Genomic DNA, 20,060 nt, shown 5'->3' with positions numbered 1-20,060 from the left:
AAGAGTAAATAAATTCTTGTTTGTAATTATTTAATCAGTTAAAAGTTTTTTTAATAAAATACCCATAAAAACCTAACAGTATATAAATTTTCAGAAAAAAATCGCTACTGCAAAATTCCGACTATTGTTTACACTTTTAAAACAGGGTTTTAAAAAAAAGTACTATAGTACCAACTTTTCCATCCCTGCCAATGAATAACCCAAGTAGTGTGGCCACATTTACAGTTATTGCTAAAACAGTGTCTCATCTTAGCGATGTTTGTGTATGCAAATAAATGAAGCCATTTTTATAAAAAAATGGTTTAATACCTATCAGAATTACTTTAAATTTATTAAAACTGAAGTATAAATAAACAATAGAAGAAAAATTGTTATAAACATTCAATACTTTTGAGAAAGAGTTTAAACAAAACTCCTATATTGCAAGAACATTAAACTAATTCGTTTTACCCAACAAAAGAAGTAGATAAATTATACAGAAGAAAACTTTTTTGAAACCCATTTTAATAAATTCAACTAATTTATAATTAACTAACAATTTATCTAATATTGATTGGAAAAAACCCTTAACAATTTAAATTTAATTTTGGAAAACATCTAACAATTTAGTTTAAATTCCTATACCATTACAATTGGGAACATTTGCTTTAAAAACATATTTTTTTAAAAAAAAAACTTACTTCTATTTATCGGGAAATTTCTTATTACGTGGACTATGAGCAGCATCACGACGCGGGAACTCATCCAGCTGGAAAATAAAAAACAAAATTAACAAAAAATTCACATATTAAAGCCGCCACAAAACTCACTCTTGAAGAACTACTTTTGGAACGACTAGAGCTGCGTGTAGGCAAATCCAGTTCATCATCCGTATAACAACTATATTCCCGAGAAGAATCACTAAAATAAAAATAAAGTTTAGAATATCATAACATGAATTGTATTTTTCTTTTCCTTTTTTACCTGGGTTCTATGCCCTCATGAGAATCTTGACTTAATAGCGGCAACATGTCCTCGCCTTTGGGCAACAGGTCCACACCTTGTGCTTTATTATTATTAATATTATTGTTGATTGTGTTTGGTGTTATGGCCGCCGTTGTAGTTGTGGAGGTTTCTGTTGTAGATGTTGATTGAGCTTCTTTGGTTTTGGATTCATGACACTCACACTGACAGTCTTCCGGTTTCACATAGTTATAGTGTGGCATACAGCCATCTGCTGACGACATTGTGGAAGCAGTAACATCCGGCTGTTGCTGATGTGAGTGCTTGTGTTGTGTGAATGTGGCGCCATGTGACCGTGTACAGTTGGCCGTGGGCAAAGTCTTGCCTTGGGAGGAACGTGCATGGGCATGTTGGGTGGAGCTGCTAATGCTGTCCCGTGGTAAGGTGGTTATTTTCTTTGGAGGTTTTCTTTTCTCGGGTATATTTTCGAAATCAATCCAATGGCCCGATAACTTTCTTTGTGTTGAAGCCTTGGGCGTTGTAACCGGAGGTTTACTGGCTGAAGTGGTCTTGGTTTTTGTGTCGATTGTGTCTGTATGTAGTTTTTTGGCCATTTGTGTGGGTGGAGGAGGAGGTGGTGGCTTCTGTTGTTGCATTAGTTGTTTATTAGAGTCTTTGCGTTCTAAATGTGCGGTGGCTCTAAGGCCCTCTTCGGCAAACTCAAACCATGACTTGCCACTGGCATTTGAAACACGCCGCGGTGACTTGGAACTTTGCACATCCTTTTTGGAGTCTTTCCTAGGCAGACTTATGCGCAATTTCTCTCCTCTTACAGGCACCGAGCCGGCAAATTCAAACGGCGAGTCTGGTGTATTAACACCTATGCCGCCGCCTATGTATTCTTCCAAGTGCGAGGGATTAAGGGGTGTTGTAGAGCGTGGTCTATCTAAAGGGCAAGTTTTGACTTCCATGTTGATTCTCTCCTTCATGGGTATAATTGCTATACCCTGGGCTTTTTCCTCAGGCAAAGTGGTAGGTATATAGGGAAGCTCGTCGTCAAAGGATTCTTGGGATACCAGGCCTGTGCTCTCATGATCTTCTATGCAGCCCACATTTAAGGCCAAATGGCGTCGTTTTGATTCCAGAGCCGTCATATCGGAATCGCGTTCACTTTCCGATGACTCCACCGGTTCGTCGGTGGAAAATACCGATGATCTGTCTATGTGGGTGTGATGTTTCCTGGTTGTGTGCTGTGTCACCGTGGTGTTTGGTTTGTTAGTGGGTGATTCTGTTTGAGAACGTCTTGTGGGTGTGGAAGTCCTAGGCGGCTTGGGGGGAGTTTGTCGTGCTTTATCTACTGGTGATTGTGAGTGCGAGCGTGGCTCACTTCTGTGCTGGCTAGAGGTTGGTGAGGAGGCAGCTTCTACTACCGAGGGAGATGGGGTGTGCAGAGGAGAGGGTTCCGTGGAGGGTGGTGGTGGTTGAGGCAGCTGTGGTTTTCCTTTACGTTGATATTGCTCTTTGTTTGTTTGATCTTGTGCATGTAATTTGCTTTCAGGTGGGTTTACATCAGCCGCACCACTCTGTTTGCGTGGTTTACGTGCCACTCCTGGAATATTTTCATGATATTTCTTGCGCACATCAAAATTTTCCAAATATCTAGAGTGTCTGTGATTGGCGGTGGCCACCTCAATGTCATCTTCTGATGTAGATCTTGACTGGTATCTGTGTTTTTCTTCTGCTGCTATTGCTATTCCTGTCCCCCCGGAAGGCTTTCTTCTCATTACCACGGGTGGCTGGCTGGTTGCTAAGGGTTTTACCTTTTCATCTTCCGAAGTTGACACCGACTTCTTGCGCACAGTAATCTGTCTTTCCATGGTTTCTTCTCTTCTCAAGGACTCTTTCGTTTCGGATTTGTGAAAGATTTCCCTTTGCTCTTCAATTTGTGCTATGGCTTGGGGTTGTTTTTTAAAAGAATCCTTTCTTTCGAGGACTGCTGGCTCTACCACATCTTCGGGAGACTTTTTAATAACAGTATTTTGTCTGCGTAAATTTTCCGTGGTGGACTCGGACAAGGTGTCCTGAGTTTGTTCCGACATGTGACTAGAGATACTTTCGGTTTTGGATATACTAAATTGCGTGGCGAATATTTGCTCTTGACTGCCAGAACCCACACGAGTGGCAAACATTAATCTTCTTCTCTCCTTGGCGGCCGTGTCATCTGCCACAGCTGAGCTGTTGATGGTAGCCTTGGTTTCCACTACTCTCACTTCAGCGGCACTGGTAGTACTCTCCTGTGAAGGCAGACGATGTATTTCGGCTTCAGCTTCTATGCCATTTTCGTTGACCACATGTTCTTTAACCTCGGCCAAGTGGGATCGTTGTGTGGAAACTTTTATGGCACTGACATAACTTTCCCCAGAACCCACCGTCTCTTGGGAATCTTGTGAGCTGTGCCTATTTACCTCCAAACTCCAAGTACGTTCTTTGGTGTCTTCTTGCGGCAGAGAATGTATGGCATCTAGGTTTTCGATGCGTTTAAGGGGAAACGGCTGAGCTTTTTGGGTGATTACTACTGAAGACGTTTCGGAACCGGAATTCTTGCGTGCCGCCACTGGTTTCAGTTTCTTTACGGCTGACTCTAAATCGCTCATGGTTATTGCGGTAGCTTGAGGTCTTACTGGTTCAGCATTGAGCTGTTGTATGCTTTGCAATAATTTGCGGGTTTCTTTCTCCTCGGGCGGAGTATGCAGGGGTATGTGTATATAACCCTCTACCGGATCTTCATAATACTTAAGACGACTATTTGGTCTGGAGCCCGTGGCCGTAACCACGGGGGTATGTGATTTGCTTCTGGACTGCAGCTGTTGCATTTCATGGGCATCTGTGGGAGATGAAGATTTTGAGGTTTTGGAGCCCTCGGCTCCGGCTGAACTGCCACGTTTGCCCGGCTTAAAAATAGCCAATACTGATTTCTGTTTATTGGGTGTAGCATTCTGTGATTGTGGGGTTTGTCCACGTTCTTTGCTTTTGCTGCGTGGCCTGGATCTATCTCGAGGCGAGTCGGGTGAATCTTTGCCGCCGCCAAAACGAAACAAAGAACTGAATGAAGATTTTCGAGACACTGAAACAGTGGCGGGCGAAGGCGAACGACTGCCTTCGCCCTTACGCGTAGGCTTAGGACTGGCGGTGGGCGTTAACAAATTCTCACCCTTCGTTTTTTGCGTTAGTGTTAAAGAGGCAGGTTTGGTTTGCGTACGTGCACCATAAACGGGCTGCAAAGAGTTGGAAGCCTCTACCACCTTCTCATTCGAGGCGATGCCTTTGTCATCATACATAAAATCAGGCTTGAGATTAATGCGTATATACTCCGTGCCACTGGGTGTTTTGCCCACAATCATTTGGCCCGGACTCTTGGTAGATTTACGCTGAGCTCCCATGGTGCTCTTTTGTATGGCTCCTGTATCAGGACGATTTTGTGCTTTTATTTTGGCCGTCAGCTTGGCATCACCATTCGTCAGCGAAGTGGGAGGTTTTTTCTTGGGCGATGACTCCAACTTTATGCCCTCGGCTAATATAGCTTGTGTAGGATCACGAGTACGAGCCAACAAAACTTGTTCCAGCAGAGCCGCTGTTGTAGGAGCTTCCACCACAGTACCCACCGAACCATCGCCAATGCCTTCCACCGGTTTGGGTCCACAGAAAGATGTTTCCAAGAGCATGCGATGAGGCGAAGGAGAACGTGAAACTCCGGAAACGGCCGACAGACGACTTACGGCCGAACCCTGACTGCCGACACTGGAAATGCGGCTGGTACGTCCCGAAATGCAAAGTAAGGCGGCCACCTCAGAACTGGCGGAATCTTTACGTTGATGCTGTTGTAAATAGGACTGATGATCTTCCATTTTGAACATGTGCGGTGAGGCACGTTTAGTCTGGAAAAGGGAAAAAATGTTAGTTCAAATATTTAAAATATTAAGTTAAAGTTAAAACTTTATATTTTAAAAGGAGTTAAATTTGTTTCTTAAACAATTTTGTTGAAAAGTGTTTAATAATTTTTTATTAAATTAAAATTTTTAATCTCAGTTTTAGTTAAAGTTTAGCATTTGCCAAAGTTTTAAATTTTATTTTAATTAAAACATGCTTTAACAACATAATTAAATTATAGTATTATGCCAGTTGTTTCCTTAAGTTTATTATTAAAAGGTTTTCGTTTGTTGTAAACTAAATTAAAAAAAAAATAAAGTTCTTTGGTTTTATGTTACATAAATAGTTTCTAGTTTAGTTTCACACATACAGGTAATTAAAAAGAATGAGATAAAAAGAAAAGCATCAACAACTATTAACAACTATTTAAAATAAAATCTTAGTTTATTTTAAAATCATAAATTGTATGCATATAACAGGTATTTTTGTATATTTTTTTATATAATCCTTCATGTTTAATCAAAATTACAGTAGGATATGGCTTATAATGTTTAAAATATTCCAAAAATTTACTTAAATTTAAGAAATTATATGAAAATTAACACAATTTTAACCAAATAATCATTTAAAACAATTATTTTGCTCAGTGTTTTGTTATTTCTAACGGTATTTTACTGTATGAGCATTGATTAGCTGATGCTGGGAGAGTAATTTTTGTTCTCATTTAATTTATGTATGTAGGTATGTTTGTTGTTAATTCTCAATCAATTATTTTGCTCAGTGTTTGGTTTCCCTAACGGTATTCTACTGTATAAATATAGGGTGGCTGTGGGAGCCATTTTTGTTTTCCTTTAATTTATGTAGGTATGGATGTATGTATGTTTGTTATTAAATCTTCTTCTTCTTTTTAGTTGTGTATATAGTATGTGTGTGTGGATGTATAGTTAACATTTGTGTCTGTTGTGTAGAAAAACATATTTATATTAATGTCTATGTTATCATAATAAACAGAGTTGTCATTGCTGGAGAGAGTGTGTAGATATGTTTGTTGTTTAGTATTAAATGAATACTTTTGATTATTAAAAATGTATGTATGTTTAGATGTGTGTGTGTGCGTATTAAAATGTATAAGCATAAATAAAGGGAAATGTCAGTAATGTTGACATTGTTTGAATGCTTGATTATTTATTTTCTAAATACTGTGTGTGTTTTAAAGAAAGCAAGAATGTTTTCAGGAAGGAAACTCCTCAAAATTTTCCTTATTTAAGGCGTTTTTGTTTGCTTTCTTTCCCTATTTATTTAAAGCGTAATGTGTTGTGTTGATTTAAATTTATATACATATTTACTATGAATTAAACATGAATTTATGTATTTATGAATATTTAAATAACTTATGAGGTTATTTATCATGTGTGTGAAAGATAAACAAATATGTTTTATTTGCTTTTCAGCAACAAGTTTTATTTATTAAAGAGTTTTTGCAATCAATAGAGACAATTTTAAATAAAACATTTAATTTCATTTAATTTTCAAATATTAATGCAATGTATTGATCTTTCGAATAAAAACAAGTAAGAGAGCTATGTTATAGTTTTTTTTAAATTTTTTGGACTTTTTTTTTTCGAATTGTTATTTTAAATTTTATTTTATTTTTTAAATTTCAAAAATAATGTTTAAAACAGTAGGTGGCCATATTCCCGATATTATTTTCAAATATTATTGATCTTTCGAATAAAAACAAGTAAGAGAGCTATATTCGGCTGTGTCGAATCTTATATATCCTTCACCAAATTATACTTCAAAATACAAATTTTAAATATTTTTAGGTAAATTTTTTTTTTCTAATTGTTATTATAAATTTTTTAAAATTCAAATTTTTTTTTTAGATTTCAATTTTTTTTTTTAATTTCAAATTTTTTTTTTAAATTCAAAATTTTATTTTAATTGTAAATTTTTTTTTTTTTTTTTAAATTTCAAAAAACTTTTTTTGGTGAAAAAAAAAATCGGGTTAAAAAATATTTTAGCGAATTTTGATCCATTGTAGGTCCAACTTATATACGTCGTTGCAAATCATTAGATATCCATATTGTCTATATTAATGACTTAGTAATCCAGATATAGGTCAAAAATCGAGGTTGTCCTGTTTTTTTCCTCATATCTCAGCCATTTGTGGACCGATTTTGCTGATTTTAAATAGGAAAGGAAAGGAAATCTCGAAAGCATGTCTGACAGAATTATTGAAGATTTGGAACCCGAAGATATCTTGGGTCTTCAGAAAATTGATTGCAACAGACGGACGGACGGACAGACAGATAGACGGACATGGCTTAATCGACTCCGCTATCTATAAGGATCCAGAATATCCAGAAACTTATATATACCCTTCCCACGAAGGTGAAGGATATAAAAATGTCTGGTATATATTATACTATCTGTCACTTTCGATCTTAATTTGCTTATTTTTAAATCAGTGGACATAAAAAAATTAACTTTTAATTAGAATATATGTATGTATATTAAGTACACAAATTAAAAGTTGTTGGCAAAATTATTTTTCTATTTATTATTACTCTTCCCTCTTTCCAGTTGTCCTATTTGTTAGAGTTCTGCCTGTATTTGTCTATTGCACTTAACAATTACATCAAACTGAGTTTGACATACTTAATAAAAAAACAAAAAATTATAAATGAAAAACTAAAAAATATACATTTAGTTTGTATGGCAGAGTAATACTTATGTTATTTTTAGGTATAAACCAGATTTATGGGTTTCCCAAAACAATATTTATAAGAAAAACTCAAATTTATAAACATTATTAAGTCAATATAATGAAAAATTTTTAAAAAAATTTCTTTTAAAAGATATATTTATATATTTCCATAAATTTTCTTTAGATATTATGAAAAATATTGTTTGTTACCACTTTCCTAAATTAAATTTGCGTTTTTCTTTACTATTTTCCTTTAATCATTAATAATGCAGTTGGTAACACTAATTTCCCGGGGTGTAAGAAAAACCAATATGGCAGCTTTACTTATTAAATAGAGGCATTTGGTAAACATTGCTGTAAAACCGTTATGAATTTTATTTTTTGGGAGTAAAAAGGGAGAGCCTATTAAACATAATGTATGTGGGAATGTAAGGAAGTGTGTGAATGTGTCAAAATGATAACTTATGCAACAAGTTAAAACCTGATGTCATTCAAGGTGTTTATTTTTGTGAGTGTTGTTTTTGTAATAGTAAAAACAAAAGAAAGCCCACACATAAACCTACATACTAGTTAGTATGCATGTTTATGCATCAAGAGAGAGACACACATTTATGCCTTGCATGTTTATGTTTTTTTTTTGTTTTGTTTTTGTAATGTATAGTGTTTCTTTTTTCTAGTTTTTTTTTTTGGTGTGGTTGTTGGCTTTTGTTTTTACCGGTTTCCATTAACTGAATATAGCACAAGCAAATGTAGTTTTCCATTTTTGATTTTCTTTTTCAAAAATGAGAACGTTTGAAATAATAGAAAATAAAAAAAAAAATTAAAAAAGCTTGATATTAGTAGAAAGTATTGTTGTTGGATTAATTCCTTTTAGTAAATGTTAATGTTTTTGTTGTTGTTATATTATGTATTTAAACAGGTCAGTTACAGAGACAGAAACAAAACAAAATCAATTTCATACTTAAAACTTAAAAACTATTTAAAATCAGTCAAAGAGAATTTGTTAGAATAATAAGAATTTAATGGCAAAATAATTTTTATTTATTTGCATTGTAATACTGAACGTATGATTAATGTGAATTTGGTAGGAAAATAAATTAATATTAATCATACGTCATTGAAAAAATTCAACTAAAGTAAGATTTTCAATATTTATTTAAAATTTAAGTTTAAAAAACTGGAAATAAAAGTAAAATTTTCAATATTTATTAAAAAAAAATAAATTTTATATACAAAATTTGTAAATATTTGTGACATTTAAAGGAAATCTACGAATTTTATGGCAAAAAATTTTAAATTTATTTCGGTTGTCATACTCAGCGTATGATTAATGAGAATTTGGTAGGAAAATAAATTAATATTAATCATACGTCATTTAAAAAATTCAACTAAATTTAGATTTTCAATAATTTTTTTGGAAAATTTGTAGATATTTTATGAAAAATAGAGTAAAAATAGAGAATTTGTTAAAATTTTTAGAAATTTAGTATGAAAAATGTGTAAATATTTGTTTTATTTAAAGGAAATCTAGGAATTTTATGCCAAACAAATTTTAAATTTATTTCGTTTGTCATACCCAGCGTATAATTAATGTGAATTTCATAGGAAAATAACTTAATATTAATCATACGTCATTGAAAAAATTCAACTAAAGTAAGATTTTCATTGATTTTGCTTTAATTAGTTTAAAGAACTGAGAATAAAAGTGAAATGTTAAATTTTTCTAAAATTCTCCAGCAATTTAAAACAATATTTTCCCATCTCCTTAATATATTTAAAGCTTTTTGACCCCATTGCTTCGAATACTTCAACCAAATTGAATTTTTCTCTACTTTAAAACATTTGATGGCCTTCATATGCTTTTTAGTTTCCTATTTACTTGTCTAAAACTTTATTAAATATAACATGTTTTCTTTATATTCCCAACGAAAAGAAACCACAATGTTAGCTTGTCATTATATCAAGAAAAAAAAGAAAAGATTAAATAACTTTTTGATATGTATTTATTCTAGGTCAGCAGCAGAAACACACAACACACTGAGAAATTTGAAAACACATTATTTTAATGCATCACACATAAAAAGCTTAATTGATCAGGTATGAGTGAAGTTTCTTACGGAAATGAAAAGCATTAAAAGTTTCCAAGAAATTTTAAAAATACCAAGAAAACTACATGACAGCCAAAGAGCAAAGGAAAACTTTTAAAAAGAATTTAACAAAAAAAAAGAAACGGAAATTTAATATAAAATCCCTGAAATTTAAAATCATTTCTGAACTTAAACAATTAATTAGCATTTTCCTTACATTCTTGGATATTAGCGAACATTTTGTTTGTTTATTTGTATATGTCATATTTATCTACATACAGATATGTTACAATTTCTGTTTGTCATTGAGTCAGTTTTCTGTCATCTTGTCTATTCGCCAATCATTTAATAACATTTTCAACTAGTATTGAATTTTCTAATTCATATTCAATTCTCCCCGACAATAGCAACAGTTTTTTTTTTGCAGTTTCTCTAGTTTTTTTCTCATCATTTTAAATTGTCACATCACACACACACACATTCACTCATACTCTTTAGTCAAACTATAAAATCAATGAATGACATTAATGTCATAAAGCAAGGATGGTAAATCAACACATTTTAATATTTTTTAGTTAAGTTAAGTTTTTTAAAATTCTCAAAAACCTAAAATTTCTCTTAATTTAAATTCAGACTTATTAATGCTCAAATAATATGGCAAAATTTTTAGTAAAATGTGTTTGGTTTAAAAAATAAAGTTTCGTTAAGATTTTTTAATGCTCAAAAATTAAATATTTTTCTAGATTTATATAAAAGCTTATTAAACCTAAGAAAATAAAGTAAAATTTAGTTTCAAATACTTCCGGTTTAGAAAATAAAGTTTCGTTAAGTTTTTTAAATTCAAAAAAACAAATTATTTAACTAGATTTAAATACTATTTTAAAAACGCTAAATTAATATATAAAATTTTTTAGTCGAAAACATTTAGTTCAGAAAATAAAGTTTCGTTAAGTTTTTAAAATTCTTAAACACTAAAATTTTTTATAGATTTAAATAGTGAATTAATAATGCTAAACGATTATAAAAGAATTTTGTTTCAAATACTTTTGGTTTAGAAAATAAAGTTTCGTTAAGTTTTTTTAAATTCTCAAAAACTAAAATTTTTCTAGATTTAAATAAAAACTTATTAATGCTTAACGAATATAAAATAATTTTGTTTCAACTACTTTTGGTTTAGAAAATAAAGTTTCGTTAAGTTTTTTAAACTCTCAAAAACTAAACTTTTTTCTAGATTTAAATAGAAACTTATTAATGCTTAACGAATGTAAAAGAGTTTAGTTTCAAAAACTTTTGGTTTAGAAAATAAAGTTTCGTTAAGTTTTTTAAACTCTCAAAAACTAAACATTTTTCTAGATTTAAATAGAAACTTATTAATGCCTAACGAATATAAAAGAATTTTGTTTCAAATACTTTTGGTTTAGAAAATAAAGTTTCGTTAAGTTTTTTTAAATTCTCAAAAACTAAATTTTTTTCTAGATTTAAATAGCGAATTTTGAATGCTGAACGAATATAAAATAATTTTGTTTCAAATACTATTGGTTTAGAAAATAAAGTTTCGTTAAGTTTTTTATATTCTCAAAAAATAAAAATATTTCTTGATTTAAATATCGAATTATTAATGCTAAACGAATATAAAAGAATTTCGTTTCTAAAACGTTTGGTTTAGAAAATAAAGTTTCGTTAAGTTTTTTAAATTCTCAAAAACTAAAAATATTTCTTGATTTAAATATCGAATTATTAATGCTAAACGAATATAAAAGAATTTAGTTTCACAAACGTTTGGTTCAGGAAATAAAGTTTCGTTAAGTTTTTTAAACTCTCAAAAACTAAAAATATTCTTGATTTAAATATCGAATTATTAATGCTAAACGAATATAACAGAATTTAGTTTCTAAAACGTTTGGTTTAGAAAATAAAGTTTCGTTAAGTTTTTTTAATTCTCATATACTAAATTTATTTCTAGATTTGAATGGTGTATTATCAAATCTAAACGAATATAAAAGAATTTAGTTTCAAAAACTTTTGTTTTAGAAAATAAAGTTTCGTTAAGTTTTTTAAATTCATAAAAATTTTATATTTTTCTACATTTAAATAGTGATTTATGAATGCTAAACGAATATAGACAAATTTAATTTCAAATTCCTTATTTACGATTAATATCACATTAATTTATCTAAAACAATTACAAATACCCATCCCTGTAGATAACACCACAAAATAAGAACAAGCAGAATGAGTGTGAGGGAACCAGTAAGAGCCAGAGAGGGAATGTAACAAATATGACAATTGACGTTACAGTTAGTTTTCATTTTTGCTGTTGTTGTTTTTCATACATATTGCTTTTTAGCAAACTATTCAATAAATCCATACATATTTTTTTTTTGTTCACACAAACATAAACACTAACACGAAAAAAATTAGGGTATTCAAGGAATAAAACAAACGAAAAACCCGGTTATTAAATAGGGGTATGTAGGGCGTAATATTATTTGAAAAAATATAAATTTAAACAAATTGTTTGTGTTAACTTTAATGTTTGCAACACCCATTTATAGTGAAAATTTATTATTAAAATATTTACGTGTAAATGTCGCATGTATTGGAATGAGGATGGGAGGGAGTCTGTGGTTTCACTGCACCAGTTTGGTTTGCAGAATATTTATTTTATGTTTCCCACTCACTCAACACTTTGCCACATTGTGTCTATGTAAATCATTATTACTTTTGAATTTTTTTTTGCAATGTTTAACTTTTTGGATGATTTTATTTTTTTTTTCATATTTACAATTAGTACAATGACTGAGCGAAAGAGAAGGAGAGAGAGAATTTGAAAGCTTGCGATAATATAATTATATCTTGTTGCAGGTTTTACACATTTAATGCATTTCTTTTTTGTAGTTGTTGTTTTTGTTTAAAAACAATTTTCAATTAAGTTTGGGTTTATTCCCAGTAGCTCAAGGTTTTTTCGTTTAAATGAAAATCAACTAAATGTGGATAAATATTTACAATGTTTTATGTTACAAACTAAATAAAGTTTATTTTTTGGTTGATTATTATAAAGAGTTTTCCCTGGCTGTTAGAAGAGTTTTAAAACAAAATAATTTAACAATATATTTTATTTTAAAAAAATATAGCACAGCTCAAAGGGGGGAAAATCAAAAGAAAAGTTTGAAATTGCACAAAGTTTACCAAATTTGGGAAATACATAAATTAAATTCTAAACAAATTTTAGTACTAAAAAGAATAAGTCCAACTACTAAAAAATTTAGTACTTTTTTTAATACTAAATTTGTTTAGTAATAAATTTGTTTAGTATTAAATTTATCAAGTACTAAATTAGTTTAGTACTAAATTTATTTGGTTTAGTGCTAAACTTGTTTGGTTTAGTACTAAATTGGTTTGGTACTAAATTTGTTTAGTAATAAATTGGTTTAGTAATAAATTTATTTAGTACTAAATATGTTTAGTACTAAATTTGTTTAGTACTAAATTGGTTTAGTACTAAATTGGTTTAGTACTAAATTGGTTTAGTACTAAATTGGTTTAGAACTAAATTGGTTTAGTACTATATTGGTTTAGTACTAAAGTGGTTAAGTACTAAATTCAGTTAGTACTAATTTGGTTTAGTACCAAATTGGTTCTAAACTAAATTGGTTTAGTACTAAATTTAATTAGTACTAAATTGGTTTAGTACTATATTTATTTAGTACTAAATTAGTATAGTACTAAATATGTTTAGTACTAAATTTGTTTAGTACTAAATTTGCTTAGTACCAAATTGGTTTGGTACTAAATTGGTTTAGTACTAAATTGGTTTAGAACTAACTTGGTTTAGTACTAAATTTGTTTTAATTAGTACCAAATTGGTTTAGAACTAAGTTGGTTTAGTCATAAATTGATTTAGTACTAAATTCGTTTAGTACTAAATTGGTTTAGTACTAAATTGGTTCTAAATTTTTTTAGTACTAAATTTGTTTAATTATTAAATATACTAAATTAGTTTAGTACTAAATTTATTTTTTTATTTAGTACAAAATTAGTTTAGTACTAATTTGGTTTAGTACTATATTGGTTTAGTACTAAGTTGGTTTAGTACTAAGTTGGTTTAGTACTAAATTGGTTTAGTGCTAAATTGGTTTTGTACTAAATTGGTTTAGTACTATGTTGGTTTAGTACTAAATTGATTAATTACTAAATTGGTTTAGTACTAAATTGCAAAATTAGTTTAGTACTAAATTGGTTTAGTACTAAATTTGTTTAGTACTAAATTGGTTTAGTACTATATTCGTTTAGTACTAAATTGGTTTAGTACTAAATTGGTTTAGCACTAAATTAGTTTAGCACAAAATAGGTTTAGTACTAAATTTATTTAGTACTACATTTGTTTAGTACTACATTTGTTTAGTACTAAATTGGTTTAGTACTAAATAGATTTAGTACTACATCGGTATAAATTTGTTCAGTACTATATTGGTTTAGTACTAAATTAGTTTGACACTAAACAAATTTAGTACCAAATTTCTATATATATTTTTAACATTAAAAAATTAATTATGTTTCAACTCACCTGTTGTTGTTGCTGCTGTTGCATTTTAGCTTCTTCTTCCTTTTTCTGAGCCGGATCCATAAAATATAATTCCTCCGTTGAGCTACGCAATTCCAATGCACCTTCCTCACGAAAACCCATATCCAATGTTTCCTGTAGGGTGCCAGTGCCCACCTTTTCATAATTAGTTTTTGTTTTTTGCCAGTTTTTTTTTTTTTGTTTTTACAAAAATCAATTTTGTGTTTTTTTTTTTCAATACATAAATAAACAACATCAATTCGGGAGAGAAAAAAATGGGGGGAGGGAATACAAATTTGCAAAAAAGCAAATTTTGTGTTTTAACAAAAAAAAAATCAAACAATTTTGTTAGTATAACCAAAAAAAAAAAAGAAACCATCCAGCAGTTTTGCACATACAAAAAAAAATAAACGAGAAAGCAAAGAAATACACAAAATAAGTTTTATATTAAAATTAAATTTTGTATGTTTCTTATTTAGTATTTTGTATTTGTTAAAAATGTAAAACAAAAACTAAAACTTAATTTTCTAAAACTATGTAAGTATGTACTATTGTTACAGCTTCAAAAGCTATCAAAACAAACAAACAAATAAGAAATGTCAATCAATGCAATTGTGTGACAAGTGTTTGTTTTCTTGGCCATTTTCCTTTTGAAAAGTGTCAATTTTGGGGGAAATTTTTTCATACGCAAAAACTCAAAAACACTTTAGCTCACACACACACACCAATACTAATACTAAGTAACGGGGGTTTTAAGTGCAGTACTTGTTTTTTTTTTGTACGTTTTTGTTGACAATTTAATCATAGTTGTTGCTCTTTTTTTGTTCTCTTTTCATACTTTTTGTTTTCTTTGTTAATTTTGAGCAGCTTTGAGAGGGATTTAAATAGATTTTTGATGTTAAATGACATTTTTAGTTTAAAATGAAGGACGAAATGTGTGTTTGGTATGTATGATAGAAAATGTATGAGAAATTTATTAAAACATGATTTGATTTAGAATTTATGGAGAGATTTTGCAAGCAATTTTGTGAAATTAATTTTTTTGTGAAATATTAGTCATTCCATAGTAAATCCCTGGAAAATTTTATGAATTTGTAGCAGATTTTATAAAAGGATGATTTGATTTATAATTTATGTAGGAAGTTTTCAAGCATTTTTTTAAAAACTAAATTTTTTTGGAAATATCTAAACATCTAGTCATCTAATGTTTTGAATATTATATAAAACTTATAAATCCCTGTAAATTTATTTGAATTTTTATACAATTTTATGAATTTATGACGAATTTTTTTCAGTAATTTTGTAAAAATAAAATTTTCCTGAAATATTTCAATGCCTTGAATATAAAACTTTTAAATCCCTGGAAAATTTTGTAATTTATTTTGGAAATTAAACAAGTTTTGCAAATATTTGCTGAGAATTTCATTTAATTTAGAATAACTGTTAAACATTTCTAATCATTATTATTTTTTTCTATTATTAATCAAATTTTAATAATTCTGTTATCACAATTCTAAAGCGACACCCTATTTTTCACTAAAAAAAAATAAATTTTTAAAGAGTTAAATGTATGACGTCGATGTAATACGTATCAAATACAACCTTTCAAAATTAAATACAACACTTTGTTTCTTGTTTTCATTCATTCCCTTCCTTTCAAACTCTTGTCTGATTTTGCTGTTGTTGTTTTCTTTTTTTTTCTTCTTCTTCTCTCACATGCAGTTTGGTTTAGTTTAGTTTTTATTATTTAGAAGAGGAAGAATTGTAAAACCAAGATGAGTGTGAATGTTTGCATGTTGGTATGAAAATTTGTATGTGATTGTGGGTGGCTGACTGAATGGTTGTTTTAAATAGTAGTAAGACTGGGTTGTTTATGGGGGGGAGTGGTATTAAATTATAGGATTGTTATATTAACTGGGTTAATATTAGTTGCGAGTAAAAAAAAATGGAAAGAAAAAGAAATAATGTACAACAAAATAAAAAATCAAGAATAAAACAACAGAAAGTAAAAGTGCTGAGAATTGATTTGCTGAAAACACACTAACTTACTTACACACATAAATCAAAGAGATAAAAACATAAATAAGAACAGAAGACACACAGACAATATTCTTTGTTACATTCCCTCAAACCATTATAAATTATGGAAATTGGAAAAATTCAAAGTGTGAGCACAATAACAAAAAAATAATATAGAACTGATAAAAAAAAACTTAAACGGGAAATTGCCAAAGAAAGATGTGTTGGAAAGCAAATATGTGTTAAGAAAAACTAAAGAATATTAAGAATTTATACTTTAAATATTAAATTAATGGAACAAAAGAAGACATAAACTGCTACTTTAATGTACAAAATGAGAGCATTTGAAAGAATTAATTCAGTAGAGTGTTTTAAGAAAATGGGTAGGGTAAAATATTTCAATATTTTTTTTAATATTTCATATATAGAAAGTTTCATGAATAAACGATGCATGCTTATGGCTGCTAATATCGTTATGAAAAATTAAGATTTTTTCCTCAATGTTGATTGATTTTAATAATTCGATTTTCTATCGATTTAATATCGATAACAAATTTCAAACATATTTCATTAATTTATATTAAAATTTAGAACGAATTATTTATTATTGGTTAACTAAGTACTAAATTGGTTTAGTACTAAATTGGTTTAGTACTAAATTGACTTAGTACTAAATTGGTTTAGTACTAAATTGAATTAATACTAAATTGAATTAGAACTAAATTGACTTAGTACTAAATTGGTTTAGTACTAAATTGGTTTAGTACTAAATTGGTTTAGTACTAAATTGAATTAGTACTAAATTGAATTAGTACTCAATTGGTTTAGTACTAAATTGATTTAGTACTAAATTGGTTTAGTACTAAATTGACTTAGTACTAAATTGACTTAGTACTAAATTGGTTTAGTACTAAATTGAATTAATACTAAATTGAATTAGAACTTAATTGACTTAGTACTAAATTGGTTTAGTACTAAATTGGTTTAGTACTAAATTGGTTTAGTACTAAATTGGTTTAGTACTAAATTGGTTTAGTACTAAATTGAATTAGTATTAAATTGAAGTACTAAATTGAATTAGTACTAAATTGGTTTAGTACTAAATTGAATTAGTACTAAATTGGTTTAGTACTAAATTAGTTTCGTACTAAATTGGTTTAGTACTAAATTGAATTAGTACTAACTTGGTTTAGTACTAAATTGAATTAGTACTAACTTGGTTTAGTACTAAATTGGTTTAGTACTAAATTGGTTTAGTACTAAATTGTTTTAGTACTAAATTGACTTAGTACTAAATTGGTTTAGTACTAAATTGGTTTCGTACTAAATTGGTTTAGTACTAAATTGTTTTAGTACTAAATTGACTTAGTACTAAATTGGTTTAGTACTAAATTGACTTAGTACTAAATTGGTTTAGTACTAAATTGGTTTCGTACTAAATTGGTTTAGTACTAAATTGTTTTAGTACTAAATTGACTTAGTACTAAATTGGTTTAGTACTAAATTGGTTAAGTATTAATTTGGTTTAGTACTAAATTGGTTTAGTACTAAATTGACTTAGTACTAGATTGGTTTAGTACTAACTTGGTTTAGTACTAAATTGGTTTAGTACTAAATATATTTAGTACTAAATATATTTAGTACTAAATATATTTAGTACTAAATATATTTAGTACTAAAATACTTTAGTACTAAATTGCTTTAGTACTAAAATACTTTAGTACTAAATTGCTTTAGTACTAAAATACTTTAGTACTAAATTGCTTTAGTACTAAAATACTTTAGTACTAAATTGCTTTAGTACTAAAGTAGTTTATCGCTAGAAAAATTTTAAGTTTTTAAAATTATTAAAATTTTGTTTTTAAAAACGAACTCACTAACAGTTCTTACATGATAATTCCCACAAAGTCCTTTTTTTCGTTGAATTTCAAATTAAATTCTGTTTGTTAAATGTCCCCATGACTTTACTGAATTAATTCCTTTTTTTATATATTACACTCCCCCTCACCATAAGAATACATAATGATATGATAATAATTTCTACACAGAAATCCTTTTAACAGCTAAACTTTATACTATTCTAAGTCTACTATGACTACATATATAATTTACTTTACATTAAAACATTAAAATAATACATTTGTTCTACTTTGTTTTTTTTTACATAAATCACCTGTTCAAAGACATTTTCCGGACTGCTATCACGACTATCTTCCTCATGGTGCGACGATGATGAAGCACGACTCAATTCGATGCGTGGCGTAGAGGGTGTGCACAGTGTTGAGGCTCCCTTAAAGGTGGTGGACATATCGGCCACACCAATGCCACCGGTACTGCTGCTACAACTGCTGACCAAGGTGCTGGAGTGTGTGGTGGCAGTGGCTTTTAAAGGTGGCGCTCTTTTGACGGTGCCCGTTGTGTTGCTAATGTTTCTCGACGACATGTTGGTATCATATTTGGTTTCTGCAATGACCCCATCACCCATTGCTGTTGCTGTTGTTGCTGCTATTGATGTTGTAGTTGACTTCGTTGTTATGGTTTTTTTACATGTTGTTCCACTATCATTTATATCCATCTGCAATGTAATTAAATCAAATTAAAACAGACAACAAAATAACGCAGTGTATAAAAACCAAACAAAAACATTGTTATGATTTTTATTGATGTCGACTCAATTAAAAGGCGCGCTCTTTAAAGTCAAGTGTACGTATGTCTGTATGTAAGAGTGGGTGTTTGTTTGTGTGTATATTATTGTTTATAAACTGTTAGTTTAGTGTGTATGTTGTGATGTAAGTTAAAGAGAGACGGAGAGATTTTTCCCTTAAGGAGCTTTAATTTTAAATTATAAAATTAACTTTAATTGCTGTGCGTTTTATAAAGTGTTTGTGTAGTTTTTTTTCGTTGTTTTGTTTTTGTACATGAGACTGTGTCTGTTTTCAAGTATAACGATGTTCTAATTATGTCTTGGCGTTGTTTGCTAAATAGAAATGTCAATAAAATGTTGTCAAATAAGCTCAAGTATGTGGGGGGAAAAGATAAAATGAAAGGATTTAATTCCTTTGATGCTATAATAAGTACTTTTTATTTTATGAGTCAAACAAAAAATCGTTATATTTTAAGAACAAGATAAAAGAAGGTAAATTTTATTAATTCTTTAAAGGTTTTTTTATAGCAGACAGGTAAAACTTTTGAAATTTTTATATTTTTTTAATTTTTAAGTGTTTTAAGGTTATTTTTTCTTAACAATTTGGCCAAAAATTTTACATTTGCGGTTTTAAATCAGCTTTTCTTTTAATTTTTTTGAACTTCCTTATTATTTTTGTTAAATTTTATGTTTATTACAGCTTATATTTCAACACCCTGTTATGTCTAGTCAGCAAAAATTCTGTAATAATGTAAGTAAGCTTATTTTAAATGAAATTAAGGTAAAGAAATTTATTTTAATTTTTCTAAAATGATTAAAACTTAAGCTTTTGTATTGGGAATTATATTTAAAGAAACCTTTAAATAAAGTTAAGCATTAAAGGGCTACAAACTATTAAGATAAATTGTTATTAGGAAAACTTAAAGGATTTACGAAACAACATTTTCATATTATGAATTTTGTTAAACAAATTTTGTAGAAATTTGTTTAATCAAGACTTATTGTTTAATCAAGAATTATTAAGAGTTTTTTTAATCTCAAAAACTTAATAAACGTTTACTTTAATTTAACAAAATACCCCTTAGACGTATACGTGATATTATTTTTTATTTGAATTAAATATTAAGTTACGCAGCATTTGTTGGAAAATCCAAGACGTATACGTAA

At 29.2% G+C, this 20,060-nt stretch overlaps 1 protein-coding gene across 1 annotated transcript; it reads right to left on the bottom strand.

The window, feature by feature from the left end:
• Nucleotides 1–489: 489 nt before the first annotated feature.
• LOC135958182 (proteoglycan 4) lies at nt 490–18,819 on the bottom strand. Its single transcript, XM_065509060.1, has 5 exons — nt 18,423–18,819; nt 14,234–14,386; nt 964–4,877; nt 810–900; nt 490–748 (listed from the first exon to the last, which is right to left on the bottom strand). Exons 1-5 carry the CDS (start codon nt 18,732–18,734, stop codon nt 683–685), a joined length of 4,536 nt encoding a protein of 1,511 aa, XP_065365132.1. The 5' UTR covers nt 18,735–18,819; the 3' UTR covers nt 490–682.
• Between the last annotated feature and the right edge of the window lie 1,241 nt (nt 18,820–20,060).

The sequence above is a fragment of the Calliphora vicina genome, chromosome 4 (genome assembly GCF_958450345.1).
Source record: "Calliphora vicina chromosome 4, idCalVici1.1, whole genome shotgun sequence".
Classification (NCBI taxonomy): Eukaryota; Metazoa; Arthropoda; class Insecta; order Diptera; family Calliphoridae; genus Calliphora; species Calliphora vicina.
This window is presented reverse-complemented; position numbering and strand designations above follow the sequence as displayed.